This window comes from Drosophila obscura, unplaced genomic scaffold, assembly GCF_018151105.1.
Source record: "Drosophila obscura isolate BZ-5 IFL unplaced genomic scaffold, ASM1815110v1 contig_179, whole genome shotgun sequence".
Taxonomy (NCBI): Eukaryota; Metazoa; Arthropoda; class Insecta; order Diptera; family Drosophilidae; genus Drosophila; species Drosophila obscura.
In genome coordinates, this window is record NW_024542766.1 from 313,529 (window position 1) to 334,325 (window position 20,797).

The window sequence follows — 20,797 nt, forward strand, 5'->3', positions numbered from 1 at the left end:
AACACATTGGATGATCATAAATAACATGGTGGACCATGTGATCTGCATATTTCCATGCCACGCGCATCGAAGCCGTGAACCAAAAAGAATGGTCAGGCCAAGAACACACGCAGCGTAAATGCAGTTAGTTCAAAGCAAAGAAAACAGTCTAGGATAAAACTCAATCGGTCGTTTATGGATCAATAAATATACAATTTATCCCATTTAATTAGTCGCTATTGGTGTAAAACTGTCGGAATATCAAAACATGTTGTGCCGCGCGCATAAATTCATTTCAATCGCTACGAAAATAGGTTTTACGATGTCTCTCCGTCAACGCAACAAAATCCCGCATCTCTCGTTCGAGAACTAACTTGGGTACCGTCCCTCCCGAATTCCATCTACGAGTTAGCTTACTGCTGTGTTGTTATTGCTGTGATATATCTTGTTGTGCGCGGGACATAATTTATGGGTGGCATTTGCCGTTTTGGCAATATCGCAAACGATCAAGAGGAATAGGTTTATTTTCGTTTGTGGAATTACGATTCTACGAGTATACGAGTATATATCTGTCAACTCGACCACTCCATGCTCGAAAGTATGCCACAAATTATTGAATATTTGATCGTGAGATCTTTAAAGTAGAGGCAAATGCATAAACTCGTTTATTATTATTATAAATTTTGGTAATAGGTGCAATATCCATCAGAATTCATTCGCCTCCTTAATTAGATTGGTGTTGCATTGGTCTTGCAGCACCATCTGGTATTTGTTGCTGTGGCCCCCCACCCCTGGAAATTTAAAATATATTTGCATTGGGTTCTTTCATTTTCGGTTTATTGGATGCACTTTGGTGCACGTGCAAATCTTTTGGTAGATTTCTTGGGGCTGCTGTTTTCAATCACTTAGTAACTAAACAAATACAGAAAGGCTCTATTTATGGATATGGGTGGGTGGATGGATGTAGTAGGTGTCTAAAATCTAACGAGCTGTCCAAAATGTGTTTCGTACGATATAAAATGTCTATAAAAATGTTTGCCATAAATCATAAAAATTAATGAAGAATTGAAACAGTCGAACACGCGTTCAACTTATCTTCATAATGTGTGTTCATCAGGCCGACTTCAGTGGAATATGCTGTTTGATTACCTATAAGTAAGATAAGATCGGAATTGAGAGATGAGTTGGGTGGGGATGCACATCCATCCATACACAATAAACATTCTCGATTGCTCCCCAACCGCCCCAAAATGTTTACAATTAAATAATAATAAAATGAATATCAATTAAGACGCGTGTGAAATACGTCAGAGACCCGAATTGGATCTAAATTTAGTTAACGGCTAAACGATTGTATTTTCTTGCCTTGCCTTTCCTTTTGTGTGTTTAGTTTTATTTATCAATCGACGGGGGCGGTGGCTGAATCATTCCCCGGTCAAAACAACTCGCCCCGGCCGCAGGAAACGCGTTTTTCCGCGTAACGCAAACCAAACCAAATCCGAGAAAAGCATTCGCAAAAAAAAAAAATCAAATCAAATCCGAATCGTAGCGAAACAAATAAATGGAGGGGAAAACAATAAAGGCGATCGATTGATGGTGGCCAGTAGAACGAACTAACCTCTGAGCACATTTTCTTGTAGATCTCGTCGGTGTCCCAGGGTCCGCGTTCGGGCAAAGCAATACCACGCCTACGCAGTTCCTGCACGCAGTCTGTTAGATCGAAAATGGGCAACGGATCGATGCCGGCCTTGGCCACCTTGGCAGCTAAATACTCTACGTAGTGGGTGCTAAAAAAGAGTCATCTATAAGTAGTAGGGATTTGAAAGGGATATCCTCTCTTTTCATACCGACACATTCCCGCATGCTTGTCGGGCACTTCGGTGTTGCATACCGTATCCACCAGTCCCTGGGGCGTCTCCTTTTGCAGTGGGATGGGGCAGCGTGCCATGGCACGGGCCGTAATCGAGCTACTCAGCTCGTCCTGCACCTGCACGGGTTCCGTGTCGAATTGGACCTTCTGTTCTTTGAGCAGGAACTGCAGCTGCAGGGGGATCTTGTCCCGCAGATAGAAGAGACAATTGCGCGGATGATGGGCATGCAGGCCGAGCTTGGCGCAGTAGGAGGACACCTGGCACTTGGCACCCATCATGAAGGGTCGCGCACAGCCATAGCAGAACTCGAATTTGCACTGGGTGCAGGTGAAATGCATGCAGCCACCTCTGTCAAACGGAACGGAAAGGTTCATTAATATCTCCCCCATTTATAGGGCTGAGAGTGTTGAGCATCCCACCTGGCCAGCGAATATCGGAACTTGCATTTGGGACAATCAATGCCGTTGTGAGCCAAATGCTCTTGTACGCCCTGCGCCTGCTTCTCGGGATCGTTCTCCCGCCGCCACTCCAGGTACGCTTCACAGCTGCTGCCCTCGTGCTGTCGCTCCCAGGGTTTGCGGCACTGGGCGCAGGTCACCGAGCCACAATCGGGACATATCAGACGCTTCTGCTTGGGCCGGGCAAAGAAGCCCGAGGAGCATTGAATGCACCACTTAAAGTTGGGGTCCTGCAGGAGCGTGCGATCCCGGAGCTTGCGCTGGAAGAGCTCGTGCACATCGGGGTCGAGAATACTCTTGAGAAAGATGTCCAGATTGGAGAAGTATTCCAGATGCTCGTCCTCGTGCTGCTGCTCGTTACTCAGCTCTGGCAGCTTGCAGTACGGGCAACTGCAATCGTTGATACTGCGATCGGTGATCTGTTGGATCAATCAGCCATTATCTATAGTATATAGAAAGTAATCATGAGTGTTGTTAGCTGACCTGCACTGTAAAATAGCTCTTGGCACACTGCTTGCAACACTTGTGGGTGCACTTGAGCATGGACACAATCTGGTTCATCGGATAGGTGTTCATGCACAGCTCGCAGTCCTGCTGCAGCATGGCTATGGCCTGGTCCAAGTCTGAGCATTCCCTGGCCGCCCACAGGGCCACATCTTCTTGGAACTTCATGTTCACCAAAGTGGCAGCTATCTGCGCCTCACCAACGCTCGTCAGCGTGCCTTCTGCCACATACTTTTGGGCCAGGACCTGTAAGGGAAGGCAAACCACATGGTATTAGATATTTTGGTATGTCTCTCTCTCTGTCCGTCGCTGTCTGTTACTCTACACACCGCTGGATCCTCTATAACCGGTTCCTGGACACTAGGATATGCCCGAAAGACAGGAATACTCAGCTTACGCTTTAGAAGTTCTGCCCGCAGGGGTTCGTTGATTTGTGAATCACCATTATCCCCCTCCTCATCACTGGCTGAGGTCTCATAATCATCATCGGAGAAGCAGGTCTCGTGGTATTTCTTCTTGGGTATGCGAGGCTGGGATCGTGGCTTCAGGAGTGCCGCAGCAGCCGCCGCTGCCGCTCCACTCGTGCTGGGTCCATCCAAGGGTAGCATGTTGGAGGTCTTTGTGTTGAACCTACTGATGGCATCGCTGATGGAATTCTTGTTGGTGGGACTGCTCTTGAGGGGCACCCGTGAGGCTGCACTCGTGGCACTGAATGTGGTCTGCTTCTGGAGGTATTCCTGCTGGATGCGTTTCACTGAGGATATGCCCATGGGTGCGGAGAAGGACTTTGAACGGAAGGGAACCTTCTTGTTGCTTGGAGTGGGTTCATTTGTGGGCTTGGGTATTTTACTGATCGTGGATTTCGCACCTCTGGCGGTGCTGGGTCCTTCAGTGTGGGCTGTGGCTGTCTTGTTGGCTGTTTTCGCTTGTTTCGGGGTTACCTTTTTGGGCTCTTCCAGTACGGTTTCAACGGGCAGCTCCACGGGTCGGGACTCGGAATCGACTAAGGGTGGGGCATGTGCTATGGGCAGGGCGTAGGTTGGTTCCTCCACCTGTAAGTTTTGCTCTGCTTCTGGGTGGATTTCCAGGACTATTTCAGTGGGTGGCTCGACTGGACGACTCTCTGAATCTTCTATGATGGGAGGAGGTTGGATGGGGAGGGCCTCCTCTGTGGTTGTCTCCTCCACTGCCTCCACTTGTGGCAGCAGTGACTCAACCCGCAGACTGTTTCCTGTGGATGAAACAACCTCAGTCTCTGCATCATGGCTGGTGGGCGTGACTGATTGGGAGGGATCGGTGGCTGGTGGTTCAGGGTTCATGTTCGTTTTCTGTGTGGGACTGGTTTTGTCTTTCTCCTCCTCCTCCTCCTCCTCCTGCTCTTCATCTTCTTCGATGATGTCCTCGATTTCGGTGCCTTCGTCACCGCTGGAGGCGTCTCCCACGAAGGATGTGTGCTCATTGTAAGTGGTGCCATCCTCCCCGTCATAGTCGCCCTCTTCTTCGCCCTCGCTGTCGTACCATTCCTCCTCCTCCTCCTCGCCATCGTCGTACTCGTCCGAATAGTCTTCGGAGTACTCGTCCTCGTCGGTGGACTCGAAGTCATCCATGCTGATCTCGTCGCGCATTTGCTTGATCAAACGCTGAGTGTCCGAGACCAACTCGCTGAGGTTTTGCTTGGCAGGATCTCCCGAGGGAATGAACTCTTTCAGCACAATTCTGGAGCCCTCCGATTGACTTGAGTGCGAGTCAATGCTGATGTCCTGTGCAGAAAAGTCCTCACCAATCACCAGGATTACTTCCTCTGCGTTGTTCTCTGGGGATTTGTTTGTTTCCTCTCGCAGATCTGCCTGGGACTGCTCGTCGCTGTCGTCAATGCTGTAGAGCTCTGTATCGGAGGCAGCCTCCTCGTCCTGTGGTCGGGTTCCTTCACTGTTACTGAATTCTGGGGCATCCTCGAATATCTCATCGGATTCCACAGGACTAACTGGGGTTATCTCTTGCTCTAAAGGGATGGGTTGAACTGCTGTAATGGAGAGTCCTGAGTTGGTAGAATCCATCGGATGTTCTTCTGCTGTAATGGTCGCTCTGGTCTGATCTTCTCTGGTAATAAGCTGCTCCTCTTCAAACTGATCTTCCCTGGAAGTGGTTTCCTCCATTTCGATTTCTTCAGCTGCAGTGGGAGTATGATTGCTGGCTCTACTTTCACTGCGCAGACTATGGGTACTTGATGTTCTCACTGGTATTCTAGAGAATCGTTTTGGGCCACGTTTTTGATCGGTTTTAATTGTAGAAATGATGGGGGTTTCCTCGCCATCTGTAGTTGTGGTTTGTGTATCCATGATGTGTAGAGTTTCTTGTGTTGGAGAAGCCTCTGAAGTACTCTGAAGGGCATCCTCTGCATCATCGTTAGCTTGAGATGCGACAGTCAAATCGAGGTCTTCCTCTAGAGCTGCCCGTTGTTGAGGCGGATCTTCAGCATTAATGGTTTCGATATTCTCCACGGTGTCCAACGATTGAGATACTCCATTGGTCTGCTTCAATTCGGTGACATCCGAAAGGGTTTGAGTATCTTCAATCTGGTTAATATTTTCATCTTGGACTGAGAGAGATATGTTTGTATCCACATTCGATTCTGCATCTGGTATGACTTGTTCATTTTTCTCTACTTCAATTTGGGGTGAAGTTTTTATCTCTGTTGATATCTCACCAGAATCATTTTTCGGATTTTCTCGGATTTGAGTCTCTTGGTTTTGACTCTTTATTTCTATAGCTGCAGGAGCAGCATCTCTCAGGACCTCTTTTGCTTCAGCATCTTTTGGAGGAAGCTTAACTCTGTTCACAGGCCTTTGGCTCTGCTCTCGTGCTCGACCCTTTTTGGCTTGCTGCGATCGCTTATTCCTGCGATTGGCTTCTCTGCTTGTGCTGGGTCTGTCATCCAGTTGGGCCTGTGATTCTATGGGTTGTGATTGTACCTTTTGGGCTGTTCCTTCCAATATCTCGTTGGCAACTACTGGAGCAACATCCACTGTATCTTCTTTGATTTCTTTTGCAGTTGTGGATTCTCTTAAAGTATCTTTTGGACTAATTTCTTCTGCATTTGTGGCCACAGGTGGCGTAACTTCTTCAATATTTATAGGGACAAAGGGACTCTCAATCGTAGTTTCTTTTGGGGTTTCTGTTGCTTCTACTTGAACCTCCTCTACCATTGGTGGAGCCTCCTCCTTTGGGGCTGTGTAACTCTTGTAAACGATGTGTTTGGCATCCTCCAGATCCTCGGGTTCCCATTCGGCTTCGTGCAGCCTTTCCATGCCACGATCAAACTCCAATTTGAAGTTGGCTATTTCTGTGGCATAAATAAAATTTGTGGCGAGTTCTTCGCGTATGGAGGCTTCCCGAATGTTGGGTTTGATAAACTCTTCCATTATGTAGACGCCAGGATCGAAAATTGGTTCAGCCACGGTCTCTTGTATAGACTCTGGCTCAGGTACAGGCTCCACTTTGGGTACAGGAGGGTCCTCTTTCGGTTCTTCGATATTCTCTATTGGCAAGGGTTCTTCCACTGGCATTGCCATAGCGGGGGCCTGTGACTGTGCCTGTGGTTCTGCCTTGAGCTCTTGTTCCACCTGTTGCACTAGATTAGGTACAATATCCTGGATATGCTGCCAGACAAAGTTCTTCACATCCTCCGACGACTTGTCCTCCACCAGGGATGATGATGATGCTGTCTTCAGAGCGCTGAGAATGGGACTCTTGGTGAGAATGCGCATCACTTCGGGATCCGTCTCGTACTCCATCTCCGTCCTGCCCTTGAACGTATCCAGCATGCTCTCGATGGAGCGCAGGACATCCTGGTTCTGCTTGGCCTGGTTCTGCTCCATGTTGCCAATGAGAATCTCGAGATTCTTCAGGGTGCTGTCCTCCAGCTGGTAGGGACTCGGGGTGGCATACGAGGATTTGGTGGGGCTGCTGTGGCTGTCGTCTGTGGTGGAGATCGAATCGAATGGCTGTATCTGTGTCTGTATCTGTATCTGTGGCTGTTGCAGGCAATCCAAAGCGTGAGTGTTGAGGAAGTCTGTGATATCTACACGCCACAGAAGGGGGAATGAGAGAGAGAGAGAGAGAGAGATGGGGAATTATGATTCTGTGAGTGACTGCGATTGATCGATCTACAAACTAACCCGAATTGGTGTCTACGGGCGCCACTCCACCTCCACTCTCATTCTCAACGCCATTCGGCGAGCCCCAGATGCGCATTAGAAATGGTTTGAGTTGTGTGCGATTCAGCTCCAACAGCGCCTGATCCACATTACCTTGATGCGCCGTCAGCGCATTCACAATGTCCTCCCGCAGGAAGTTGCCCTTGGAGGCCAGCTTCCGGTACTTCTGCTGCCGCTGCTGGATGCAGTCGGCCACTGCCTGCCACACATTGCCGCTGGAGCTGCGCAGCGCCTCTCTGGCCTCATTCTGCGAGATGCTGCCAATGGTATTCTCTCCGCGCTCTTGGCCATATTTCGTGGACAAACTCTGGACGGTCTGCACCAACTTCAGCCAGTTCTCGCGCAGCCACTGGATGGGATGGGTTTCCGGCGAGCAGTACTTGAGAGCAGCCTCCAGTTCTTCCACCGTGAATTTATACAGCTCCAACTCTTTCAGAATGATGTGCATCTCGGTCTCGGGATCTCTGGCTGGTTCGTGCTTCAGATTCATCGTGAATGTGTCCTGAGGCAGGTTAAAGGGGGACGAAGTTTGCTGCAAAAGAAAGGAAATTGTTGTTAGTGTGGAACCCATTCTGGAGCTACAACTTACATGTTGCAGCATTCGCAGTTCATTTATAAAGTTTGGTCGCCTCGTAACCTGTCCTGTATTCAGGAAAGGATCCAAGCCATAGCCTCCTCCTTCGTTGTTGCCGTATCTCAGGTCATTCGCACTTCGATAACGTTCGTTCTCCTGCGGCAGCTGCGAGTTACTGCGATAGTAAGGACGTCGTTCCATTTTGTTGTTGGGTTCCGGGGTCCTAAAGCGCTCTGGCACCGACATTGGCACTGCTGGTGCCTCCGGCTTAGAGACAAAAGGCAGAGCGTCGTAGGTCTGCAAGTAATTGTTCGATTAAACCCTTTGGCTAAATGGTACTTTCGATTGGTGTTCCATTACTTGTGTGGATATGCTCTGAGGTGGCGGCGACGTGCCCATTTCCATCAGCTCCCTGGGCGGCGTCGACACCTTGTTCTGCGCCTGCTTGAAGACTTCCTCCGCCTGGGCCTGTATGCTCTCATCCAGAATGTTCCAAATGTTCTCCACGGACTCTGGAAACGGTACGGATGAGAGCTTTAGCTTGTGAGAGTCTTGGAAGTGAGATCAAATCAAATCAAATCAAAACAAACTGAAACTCAAACTCAGGCTGTGGTTGTGGACTTGTTTCTGTATTTGGTTCGGTATAAATGCGTTAATTGTAGGGCTTACAGTTGGTTAGTGCTTGGATTAGTGCTTGGTACATTCTACGTTTAGTCTTGAGTCTTGGGCCTAGGCCTTGGTGCCCTCGAAAAATGAGATGCGCTTTTGTAGCCTACCTTTGTGCATGAAGCCCCTGGCCAGGGAGTTATCGGATTCGTTCTCCGACGAAGTTTTCAGCGTAGGCTTTGGGCTGGGCTTTACATTATTTTTTTGTGTGGAGATCTTCGCATTGTTCGTGGATGCTGCAGAGCTTTTGGCGATGCTTGTGGCCGCTGTGGAGGTCTTGGCGTGGCTTGTGGAGTTTCTAGAGTTAGTTGTGGCCGATGTGGTGCTCTTTGAGTGGCTTGTGGGGGCTGCTGTTGGCCTAATGGCTGCTGGGGTGCTCCTGGAGCTGCTTGCGGTTGTGTGTGCTGTGTTTGTGGCTGTCGAAGTGCTGGTTCCACTGGTTGTTCTCTCGCTGGCTGACTTCTGGGACTTCATCGAGGACCTCCGCACTAGTTGGGCCTCCGGTTTGCTGGCATTCTTTGGCTTACTGGACTGGACAGATTCAGTTTGTGGCTTGGCTGCTGTCTTATTTGTTTTGTTGGGTGGCAATGGTGGCTTGCTTGGTGTCTTGCAGCAGATGGAACAGATCTTAATGTTCGGCTCGTTCACAAAAGTGCAGAACTCGCATTCCCATTCGTGATCCGGGGTCGATGGTGGCGGCCCCAGGTCGTCTGCCTCAGCTTCCACCTCTTCAGGTGTGGCCTGGATTTGTGACGGACTTGTGGCTGCTTCTGCTTCTGCCTCACTCTCCGATGCCGTGACCTCTTCCACCACTTCCTCGTACTCCGAAGGGCTCTCCTCCGGGGCTGGCACCACCTTCTGCACCACAGCCGCTGCCTGAGTGTTCTCATCCTTCATTTCTGGTTTCCGTCTATGCTCCGATTTCTTGCTGGACTTGTGCTGATCCGCCTCCTGGAGTTTCTGTTGGATTTTGGCCTGGACCAAGGCCCGTGTACCCGAACCCTCGGACTCCAGATCAGAGTAGATGCGACTCGTTCGGGCAGGTTGTTCCACTGGTGCTGCTTGAGTTCTCTTGAGTGTGCCCCCTGCATTGCTGGCATTGGAGTCGCGTCTCTCCGGCAGCCATTCGCTCTGCACTGACTTGGCAACGGATCCTCGACGATCCCTCATCTTGTGCTGCCTCGATCCGTGCCTCTGTTCGCCATCAACCTCATCGTTGCCAATGAACTGCGAGGCGCTCGACAGACGCCTCGGACGCTGCTGATGATGCTGATGGTGGGATCGCGAGGCGCTGGTCATGGCCGATCTATTCGACACCAAAGAACGGCGATCGTCCTGATCAGAGTCCTCGTCATCTGTGAGCTCATCGTCCCCGTAGCTGCTTCGCTTCCGTCGCATGGTCATGGATTTCCGACTGGGTGTGGGCGAGGCGGCATACCGAGCACGGGAAGTGGCTCGAGTTGAAGTCGAAGGCGGCATGCCCATGACACCTAACAGAAGATTACATTTGATTGATTGATTGATGCCACAAGGGTATTCCATAGCCCCTGCTCACCTGGATGCATCATGGGATAGCCTCCTGGTGCCCCGGGATACATATGCGGAACCATTCCCCTCTGCGTCATGAACACAGGAGGCGGTGGATAGTGGGGATGATGCTGCTGCTGCTGTGGCAAGTACCCGGGACCCACATTCAGCGAGAGATTCGAGTGGTTGAACTGCTGTTGGGAGCCAAACTGTGACCACTCATCGGTATGCTGATGCTGATGGGGGTGCTGGGGCCAGGCACCGCGTTGCTGATTCTGCTGACAGCCAGCGCAGTTCAATTGTGCCATGGATTGGGCCTGCAGTTTGCAATTCAAGAGAGTGTTACATAAAGTATACGCCCTGTATGGTCCCTGGTACTCACCTGCTGCATTCGCTGATTGGCCAGCCAGGCGGCTCCACCTCCATTCTGTGTTGTCTCCGCCAGGGGCCTGCGGCTGTTCGCTGTGGCGGTATTCAAATTGAACACCGAGGTGCTCATCTGACGGCGCTGGGCACCCGCTGCCTGTCGTTGTTGTTGTTGGAGCAACAGGGAATTCGAGTGAAAATTGTGTGAGAGATCATCCGATAGATCGAAATGGGATGAGTTCAAACCGGATGACATGCTGCCGGAACAACGAAAATGCGAGGGCGACGGTGAGATGTTTGACCAATGCTCGAAGCCATTTCCATTGAAAAAGTGCTGCGACGGGGGAATGAGCAGAGAACAGAGAACGAGAAAAAGAGAAAGGAGAGACGAAACGAAACGGGGATACGATACGAAACGATACGATATACGGATACAATGAAGGGAAAACATAAGGGGGGGAGGATCAGTGCTTACCTGATCGTCGCCTGGATCCAGTCCCTGCTGCTGTGCCTTCTGCTGTCGGTATCGTTGCTGCAGTATGGCCATGCGGTCCAGCGTGGCACTGGCCTTGCTCTTGATCTTCTCTAGCTGCACCGACGGTGGTCTCTGTATGGCATCGAACACGGACTTGGGCGTGCCCGATCTGGAGGAGCCCCCACCCTCACTCCTGGGCGGCTCCGGCAGCGGGCGATTGGTCATCTGTGGGGCAGCCGGCGGAAAGGGTGGTGTGGCGGTTCCTCCGCTCGCGGCACCCCGCCAGGCGCTGACTGTGGACTTGTGCGAGGGTGTGGGCGAGGGTGGCGGTAGCATCTGCAAAAGAGTTGTTTGGGTTTTGGGTTCCAGTTTTCGGTTTTCGGTTGGTTTCTTGGTTTCTACGAGTTTCTTTGGACAGGCGGCCAGGATTGAGGATTGCAGATAGACTGATTGTTTTTTGTTTTATTGAAGCTCTCAAAATGAAGATTACAAACTTGGTACTAAGAGTAGGTGGTAGCCAAGGGCAGGGCCAAGGCCAGAGCCAGAGCCAGGCAGTGGCGGAGTTTTTTGGTATTGTTTTTTTTTTTTTTTTTTTTTGTTTAAGAAATCGTGCAGTGGCGTACCTGATCCTTCCGTCCCAGGAACGGAGTCAGCAGCCCCCGCTTGCTGCGACGCGGTGGCGCCACTGGCGCTGATGGCCCACCACCTGGCTGTACCTTGGGTGGTATGGGCGGTGTGCCCTGCTCCACAGCCTGAATGGATGGAAATAAGTGGAGTATTTTCTGAATTATTTCGATGGAGTGAATGCACTAGAGCACCTACCTTTCGCATGTGTTGCTTTCGCTTCGGATGCTTGTGAAACATGTCGTCGCAAGAGGCACAGAAGATCTGGCCTGCACACTCGGCACAGGTAACCCACGGGTTCTGGGAGCCGCACAGAGTGCACTTCAATTTGTTGTCTGTTTGTTTGGGCAGGAGAGAAATCAAAAGTGATTAATTGGGAACATGTACCTAAATGTACTGGAATGATTCTCCGGAGTATTCAATCTTCTTACTGATCTACTGAATGATCTTTGATCTGCACTTTACCTGGTGTCTTTGTTCGGATCACTGTGGTTTTCATGGGTTCGTTGGAGTACTGCTGCTGCTGGTTGGAGAACTCAATGACCTCGTAGTCGGGTTCTGGGGTGGTCTTCACTTTGGGCGGCAGGGATGGAGCCTTGGGCAGACTTCCACTCCCATTGCTTGCCACCCCATTTGGGGGAGTGGGCGGTGGCTTTGGTCCAATGCGATCATTTGCTTCCATCTAAAAGGGTTTCTCTTATATTTTCTTGTGCTTTACCTTGTAGTTTATTTCACTCACCACCCATGAGGGCATATTTCGAACATTTTTGTTAAGCAACTGCTGTGTCGTCATCTTTGTTGTCGTTCTATTGGTCGGGAGGCTGTTTCTTCTGTTTCTGATCTGTGCATTATATAAAAAAAGGATATCCATAAATGTGTAGTTTTCCTTCAATGGGATAGAATTGTTGCCCCTCGTTTCTGGCTTGTAAGATAATTCTATTTTTATTCCAACCCATTCCCCTGTGCCAAATTTTGAGACACTTCAAACGACTTCATATTCAATTAAGGAAAACTGCCAACAAAATGTGTTATATATATGAGAGAATATTTTTAGCTGGCTCACCCAAATTCCGGAGCCAATGTATTAGGTGGAAAATGCTCGGAAAATGCACTTTCGTGGTGGGATCTAAACGCAGACAGAGTTCGATCGCGAATACTCGCAAAAGTCTCGCGAAATTTAGGCTAAAACATCTCCCCGAGAGAGTGAGAATAAGAGCGGAAAACCGCACAAAACAAATAATTTTGGCAAAACATTTATCGTTGCTTGTTTATTTATGAATTTATGCTTTTTGTTTTTTGAGTGGATCAACTAGAGAACGCTGTCAACATGGCTATGTGGATGAAGAGGCCAAAAGAGCCAGAGAGAGATAAATAGTGGTAGAAAATAAATAGAGAAAAATATAGAGAAAAAAAGAGAGAGAGATATGTACGAGAGAGTAAGTTAAGTAAACTTTTAAATGAGAATTGAGAGAACATTTAAGAGAGCTTTTTATTGCGTTTCCTAAATATATTACAATATAGGTAAATCTCCCTGAGAAACTATTGTAACATATTTGAAAACGTGAAGGAAAGAAATCAAAAGAGAATATGCTACGAAAATGGAAAGAATGAGAAGAGAAAGCGCGAGAGCGAGAGTGAGCTGTTTGGAAAGAGACATTGCACCTGAGACTATTTTGTAATGACGCAGGTTGCATGCCACAGCTAAAAGGCTGCCAAGAATTACAAAAGCGTAATTCTTATCCAGAGAACATGCATAACCAAAATTAGACTTCATCTATTTGGAAAATAGAGTTTGAAAATATCAACCAATCTGAATTTATAACTAAACTTAGTTTTTTTTTACTAACTTCATTCTGCTCTTCATTTTCTTCAATTTTCTAAGAAAGGAATCCTTTACTAATGGATATTTATAATTTAGTCCGAAATCCCTAAAAAAAACAAGAGCGCCATTTACTATCCCACTACATGCGCACATCACGTATACGCAACGTTGCCGGGGGGTTTTTCTTGCAATTCGGTATCTCTTGCTCTATTTATAAAATCTTCTGCAGTTTGTCCATACTTCTCGGCCGAAAATGTGTCACACTGCGAACAGATATTTATGAAAGCCGACTGCAGGCACTGGTTGCTGATTGCTGGTTGGTGGTTGGGCATGAGATCACACATCCCATCCCACCTTAGCCATTCATGTGGTGGATGCCCTGGGAGGCAGCCACCGAAACGTACGCCACACTCACATACACATACACACACGCACAAAGCACACACACAGACAATGAAATAAAAGTTTTTATTTTTATGGGAGAACTATTTTTAAGCATTTCTTTGGCTTGCCTAAATTTGCGTTTATTTTACGAGTATGCACCATATTTTTTTTTTTTATGATTCAAAGTTGGAAAAGTAACTAAAAAAATATACAAATATTGATGTTTGTGCGTATTGGGAATAATCTTTCAATTATTTATTCCTTGATCTTTTTCATCGGGCGCTTTGTGTTTAAATTTAGTATTATATTCTTATTTTTAGCACAATTTTCTTCACTTCACTCGCACTCAATTCGATTTGGCTGCGATTTTCCATTCTGCTATTGAACTTTGCGGATTGTTTGGTTTGATGGAGGGATCCAAAATATATATTCAGAGATCACTTACATAATTCGATTTCACTTGACGCGTCTTGCCGCACTCAAAACTGCCACTGCCAGCTGGTACCACATGAATATATATGTATTTAGGGATATGTATAGATGTATATATTGCTGTTGGTCTGTACCGCTGCTCGACATGAAATATTTTGCTACGGTCTCGTTCGGCGATCGTCTCCCAATAAACTGAAATCTCTATAAAATTCTAAACAACATTTTTACTGCAGGCCAGGCCGCAGTTGTCGTAGTCGTCGGAAGAAGTCAACGCAGAATTTTATTCTCATTTTTTCTGGCTTCTTTCCTCCATTTCCTTTGCTCTGCTCTGCTCTCTGTCATGTTGTGTCGTGTCTCTATTCTCATCTATTTTCAGTATTTTCGCGTTGTTTTATAAATACATCACATCGTATCGCAACGTATAGTATAGTATATTATAGAACATCGCGTGTGTTGTGTGAATAAAATCAACTCTTTAAATTTTCTCCTATATTATTTTATTTTATATATCTACTTTTTGTTGTTAAACACTTTGTCGAACTGAATGTGGGATATAATTTATTACCTGTTGCTGAGAGTTTCCTGTATTTTGGGGATTGATTGGGTGAATGAAATAGGGTTGCAGCCGTCCATAAATTTGCAATATTTAATATTCTATTACAGTCCAATGATTTATAGTTCATGCACCACAGATGCAAACTCTAAATCGTTCATCGGGACACATCCCAAAACCCAAATAATATTAATAATGAGTTATTCCAAACAATAATCCATTGGGATCTCCTGCCAGGCAAGGCAGCAGCCAGACAAAAGCCGACTCATCCACTTTGAAAATCCCCCAAAAGGCAACCTTGAATATATATAAACAAATAACCAAACAAACACCTCTCCAGCCATAAGAATAAATTACAAAATCTCATAGGAGATGGAAGAAATGGGAGCACACGAATAATAAGCACCACCTGCTGTCTGCTGGAGGTGAAAATCAAAAAGCCATTAGCTGATGTCCACGTGTGGTCTGTGTCTGTCTGGGAGACGCAACGGAAAGCCATGTACAACAAATGGTCTAAATATACTCTTAAATGCATAATCAATTGACTGTGACACGAGTCAAAGTTCGATAATTGCAGACACGCAGCTTTTTGGGTGCCTCCGCATACGCCCACGCATTCACCTTGTCCAGCGCCTACCCAATGAAATGACCTTGACTGACGGATGACGTCGGAAGCCGGCATGGCATGCGTCTGCAGCTGATTCCCCACCGGCAAATGTAGACGTTCTCTTACCGAGAGATAGAGAGTGAGAGAAAGCTTTTTCTTGGTACTGTTATTTCGTACGAATAACAGCTGTGTAGAAAATTGTTGTACAGTGCTTTTGGCCTAGGAGGAATGTGTGTAGAGTAGAATGTCATGTCGAGTAGAAAGAGTGTAAAGGCAAACTTGTAGGGAAAACGCTTTTCGTCAGCTGGAATTTTCGGGCTGCATTTGGGCAACGTTCGTTGCAGGCGATGGACGCGTGTGGAAGAAGACCAAATAACATTTTCCACCTGCCACTCCTCCACTGGCACTCTGGCTACAACACGTTGCGTGTACAAAAGGGGCGTGTGAGTGCACGAGTGTGTGTGACTGTGTATTTTTGCAAAGGGAAATGGAAAAATTAATATCCCGCTTGGGGGCTCAAAAGAATACATGCAAAATATAATACAAAAGTGAAAGAAGTGCCTTTATAATTTAACGATTTTCGTGTCAGTATTTTGCATAATATTTGCTCAGGCATCATTAAAACTTATGTTAATTTATGATTACAGAATACATACACCATTTCTATATAATATATAATCAAAAGTTGCAGAGAACAATCTCTAAGAGATGATAAATGTTCCATTCAATGTTGTTAATTTAACTTTAAATCGAAAAAGAGCTATGTACCTATTAACAATAATGATATCAAGTGTTTCTTACCAAATATCAAATACCAAGATAGGTATAGAGGATACGTTACATCAAACATCAAATGTATAAAAACAATAAAAATAAATACCACATAAATCTTCCTAGTTCTATATAAAATGCGCCAAAAAATGCAGCATCAGCTGAGCAGGAAGTTCACCTTCACCCAATGAACAAGGGGACATGGCGTCGTATCACTAACACACATCTTTACAATAACTACAAAAAATATGAAAAATCGATACTAGAATCTGCAGCAGCAGCCGCGCCCACTTAAACGACAACTACTCGTACATCCCCTCGAAACTACACACAAATCTAAAGAAGAAATCCAATATCCAAAAGCATCAAAGTGTTTGGAAACGAGCACCAGCCCCAGCGTCAGCCCCACAGGGATACTATCGAAGCGGGACGCCGCAGAATGGTGGATGCAAAACCGCCGCCCGCACCTCCAACGGGAGTGGTGCCGGGAACGCCTCCGGCTGCCTTTGCCGGGGAGCGATCCAAAATCAAATTGTTCATGGAACGCACGCCCAGCATTGGGGCACTCAAGTCCAAGTTTCTGACAGTGCTAGGTAACAGCAATGAGCTGCTGAATGGAATATCAAATAAGGTACGTACGTATGTGGATGAGCACTAGTGCGGGCAACGTGAGTCACGATCGTATAAATTAAGTCGGATAATATGCAATCCATGCCAGAGATCAGGTTTCCCCTCTTCTCGGAATAATAAAAAAATGACTGTAATACCAGGAAACTTTTATCTGAACCCTCTACCTATAGCTGCATCTTTTTTGTACTGTTGGCATAATTACAGTGTAATTTAATTAAATACTTCCTGCACGGACCCCTCCAATTCACGAGCCTGACAGGCACATCTCTAGGCGGCAAACTGGGTTAGCCTTGGTAATGAACGATGGGAAAGGAGGTAATTGAGGGTCGTTCGGAGGTGGCTTTGGGAGACGATTGGTGGCTGTTGCAGATTGTACATAAGTTTTGTCTATGCTGCAAAAGCGACTGACACTTTGATAGTTTCTGCTGTGCGCTGTTTGTTCTTGTTGTTTCCGCTTTTCCGCCGCCGCTGCACTCGTTTGACCTTCACTTTGAGGCATAGAGCTGGTGTTGGGTCGGCTTTTAGGTTGGGAGGTGTGAAGGTTGTGGCTGTGGGATTGGGGCAAGGACTGCAGGCACAAGCTCAGCTGTTTCCTTTGTACTTGACTTTCTCTACACTCTACGGCTGCCCTGCAGCCACGTCCTTGATTGAAATTAATTATATATTCACCAGAGCAAACGAGTGAGTGAATAGGAAAATGAGAAAACGAGCGGGTGCTAAGTCTGTTTACCGTTTGTCGGTTCCGTTAATTACTTATGCACCTAATGCCATTTACCCCATTAAGGCTATTTCCTCTGGCGAGAACTCTGTCTTTTTTACGGTTTACTTCTTCGTCGTGTTCTTTGACAATCAACCTTGAGCTATGTATGTACGTACATTGAGCCACTATTCTAGTTATTCCCATTAAGAATTGCTTTGATCTATCTAATTTACATTTAAAAAAACACGCTATAAAAATCGTGTGCCAAAGAAATGCTCAACATACTCTTTAAATTTAAATTGGTTTTAACCCAAAATTATATTACGGTGCAATAAACAAGATTATAAAAATAGTTTGCATTAAATTATGTTGAATTCTCCAAAACATAAAATATTTAAATTAATACTCAAATTGATTCACTCGTGTATGTATACGCCTACGCATACATATAATATGTTCAAGTTTCTCAACAAGTTTCTCCTCCATTTGCAGCTGACTTTGAGCTGCAGCAGCAGCGATTCGGACTACTGTGACGATGATGAGGATATCCCAAAGTGTGAGTAGAACCCGTAGAATGTGCTCCTATCTTTCCATGTACTGTATCATTAAACACTTTTCGCAGTTGACGAGACGATTGACTATACGAAAATCGATTTTGAGGGACGTCGGGTGAAGGCTCGGCGAGCCCATGAGGAGATCATCTCGGGTCGCTACAGACAACCCAATCTGGCGCCACGTAAGCTAGAGTATAACTCAAATGGGAATCTAGTCATTGCAGAACTCTAGTCCAACACTTAGGTCCTCGCCTGGAGCCCTCTCGGGGTCGTCATGGGGCCCAGAAGCGAGGTGGTCCCCAGCGTTCCAACTCGGCATCTTCCAGCAGCTCCGGGGGCAGCAGCAGCGACGAAAGCAGTTCTCTATCGCTTCCCGAAAATGCAGCGGCAGCGGCGGGTGCACCACGCTCCCACGATGTGAGTAGCACCACGCGCTCTGATTCCATTGAGAGTCGGAACTCTGGAGGTTATGAGAGGCCCAGGGCCATTGCCGGAGCCCGGCGCAGTGAGATGGATGTGCAGAAGGACATGCAGCGCATTATAGAGCTGCTGGAGGCCAATCCGCCCCACATCGATGTGCAGCCGCCCACAGAAGGAGGCGGAGAATGCGGTGGCGGTGGCTTGGTGAACCGTCAACCCTGGGGAGCCGGTAGCAACTCGATGCGTGTGCCACCGCGCAGTCGCACTTCCAATAGCAGCACCCTGACCAGCCTGAGGGATGAGGTGGACCAGGTGCTAGCCAGTCCCAGCATGGAGTCCACCGACTGGCGGCACTTCATACGTTCCGAGTCGCAGAATTCAGTGCCCTCGTGGGCCTCCTCCATCAGCCTGGACTGTCGCGCCGGGGAGGAGCCCGTCAAGGAGTTTATGAGGCTCTTCACCGAGCTGCTCTTCTACAATTCTACATGCGTCAACCTGGAGCTGAAGTCGGAGTTTGGGGTCCTTCTCCGCCTGGAGATTGGTCGTCTCTGGTTCACGCGCTTCCTCACTGAGCAGCGCAACAAAACGAAGCGCCTCGAATCGGTCACCTTCCACGGCCTGCCCCAGTACTTTGCCTTGGCCCTCTTCGAGTGTATGGAATGCGAGGACTATGGCCCGGCATCGGTGCTTATGAACCTCTGTTTTCTCTTCTACCACGAAGGTAAGTCCTGAAAGAAGCCAAAAGCGAAGAAACCTTTAATCTGTACTCCCATTTCAGTTGAAGTTCCTGGCTGCGATCCATATCGGGAGTACCTGTTCCTGTCCCTGCGCCAGCAGCCCATCTGGCAACAGCTACCCTTCTGGGACACCGTGTTTTGGGATGCCATGCAGGCGGAGCGGGAGCAGCGCTTCGCCAACCTGTTGCGGCGCCAGCAGCGACGTCATCAAAAGAAGCAGCAGCGCCTCTCCATCCCAGCAGCAGAGGCACCGGCAACTGTAACGGGGACCACTGCTGCGGAAACAGCAGATAAATCCGTGCGCAAACATGGACCCGATTCCTCATCCAGCTCCTCTCATCAGGCCGCACACTCGGCGAATCGAAAGCAAAGCAAATTGAGTCCCGGACAGACACTGTCGGGTAAAGAACAGGAGGACACTGTATTCCGGCATCTGGGGTGAGTTTTTCGGATGATAGTCCCTTAAATTATAGTCGAAATTCTCACCTTCAGTGCCCTGACCTGTAACATGCATTCTCTGGGCACATCCAAGGAATTGTGCATGGACTTCCTCAAGAGACATACTCTGGGGCACGAACTGTCGAAGGGTAACGGAATACAGCATCTGATTCCATCATATATCTACAATCTCATGCACTTTCCAGATAAAGCAAAGCTCATTCGAGACAATGTCCATCGCATGTACCATGAGACGGAACTTTGGGGTGCACGATAAGCCAAGGTAATCTATCCATCAATCTATCATATCTCACATATTGAGATCATATCTATTGTCTCTTGTCTATTGACAGCTCTAACTTTTCCTCAAGTACCTAATGAAAGCGTTTCAAACTTCGTCTTCTCCAAGCTAAACCTTTTTCCGTCTTAGGACAAATCCTAAACTAATCCAACCTAACTTAAAACTAGCAAAAAAGAATTCAAGTTTTTGTTTGTCGTATTTTGATGCATTCTCTTGGTGTTCTGCAACTAATTTTGACTTGCAATTTTATCTCTTTTCTTTTGAATTCGAAATAAAACATAATATCGCTAGAATATAGACATATCGAGAGGTAAAAGCATATTCCTTATTTCGAAACAAAAGGGTTCCGTTCCGAATAGGTTTTAAATTTTAGCCAGTTGCAGGAATGCCATCAATGAAATGAATACAATACTAATATATACATGTATATCCATAAATTGTGATAATAATATTTTGTGATTACTTTATCTAGATATAAATATAAATCTATGAATGTACCAGATACTAAGCAATGCAAAAATACCTTAACTATCCAGTATCGCAACAACCACAAAAGCATTCCATTGTTATATGTAAATCAAGATCCAATAATTATGCAATATTCTGTCTCTAGTGTAAGAAAGAATATTTCGTAAATGTTATTAAATTCGTACTAATAAAAAGTTAAATTACAATTAACATTTTAATCTCGCGCCAAGAAATACAGACAGGGGCGCCATAGTGACTTGTAGGACATGTAGTTATTATGTAAAACATATGTAATTGTACACATGTGCTGTTAATCACAAATATAGTCACACTTAACATTGCAATAACATTGGTTCTTGGTATCGCAAAAAACTATCAAAAAATATATATATCGATATATCGACATATAAGTATATATTTACAATCTCTACTCTTCTATTTACAAATAAAAGCGGTCTGGCGGGTATATAATGGTATATATATTTATGAGTGTCAGATGGTATATTTTATAAAAATTCAGTCTTCGGTCACACTAGAAAGTCTGAATAGCTAATTTTTACGTAAAAAATGAGCTCCAATTGGATTGTTATAATCCCAATACCGTTTGTCTGAAATTGGGGAATCCCATACCATACCATTTGTCCCAATTCGGAATTACAAGGTTTCATTTTTAAATTTTGGAATTCATTTAAATTTGACACTAAAAAGTCTGGCGTGCA

General features: G+C 46.7%; 2 protein-coding genes across 13 annotated transcripts; one reads left to right on the forward strand and one right to left on the reverse strand.

The window, feature by feature from the left end:
* Positions 1-800: 800 nt before the first annotated feature.
* On the reverse strand, positions 801-14,095 carry LOC111074161 (E3 ubiquitin-protein ligase lubel). 8 transcript variants are annotated; one of them, XM_041592243.1, is made up of 18 exons: positions 13,913-14,095; positions 12,001-12,102; positions 11,727-11,943; positions 11,460-11,596; positions 11,261-11,389; positions 10,638-10,973; positions 10,179-10,496; positions 9,825-10,113; positions 8,380-9,759; positions 7,964-8,115; positions 7,619-7,900; positions 6,991-7,561; positions 3,142-6,893; positions 2,792-3,058; positions 2,270-2,727; positions 1,827-2,198; positions 1,598-1,766; positions 801-1,128 (listed from the first exon to the last, which is right to left on the reverse strand). In XM_041592243.1, exons 2-18 carry the CDS (start codon positions 12,052-12,054, stop codon positions 1,093-1,095), a joined length of 8,919 nt encoding a protein of 2,972 aa, XP_041448177.1. In that variant the 5' UTR covers positions 12,055-12,102; positions 13,913-14,095; the 3' UTR covers positions 801-1,092. The 8 variants fall into 8 exon arrangements, with proteins under 8 accessions (XP_041448177.1, XP_041448181.1, XP_041448176.1 ...); XM_041592247.1 differs by having other exon boundaries at positions 7,123-7,561; positions 10,179-10,319; positions 13,913-13,996; XM_041592242.1 differs by having other exon boundaries at positions 10,179-10,319; positions 13,913-13,996.
* A 1,299-nt stretch (positions 14,096-15,394) lies between these two features.
* Positions 15,395-20,431, forward strand: LOC111074184 (uncharacterized protein KIAA0513). Of its 5 annotated transcripts, none has more exons than XM_022366885.2 (9): positions 15,395-15,643; positions 15,707-16,461; positions 17,653-17,716; positions 17,783-17,896; positions 17,947-18,855; positions 18,913-19,309; positions 19,364-19,458; positions 19,516-19,592; positions 19,663-20,431. In XM_022366885.2, exons 2-8 carry the CDS (start codon positions 16,270-16,272, stop codon positions 19,584-19,586), a joined length of 1,842 nt encoding a protein of 613 aa, XP_022222577.1. In that variant the 5' UTR covers positions 15,395-15,643; positions 15,707-16,269; the 3' UTR covers positions 19,587-19,592; positions 19,663-20,431. The 5 variants fall into 5 exon arrangements, with proteins under 5 accessions (XP_022222577.1, XP_022222578.1, XP_022222579.1 ...); XM_022366886.2 differs by having other exon boundaries at positions 15,745-16,461; XM_022366887.2 differs by having other exon boundaries at positions 15,395-15,502.
* Positions 20,432-20,797: the final 366 nt, after the last annotated feature.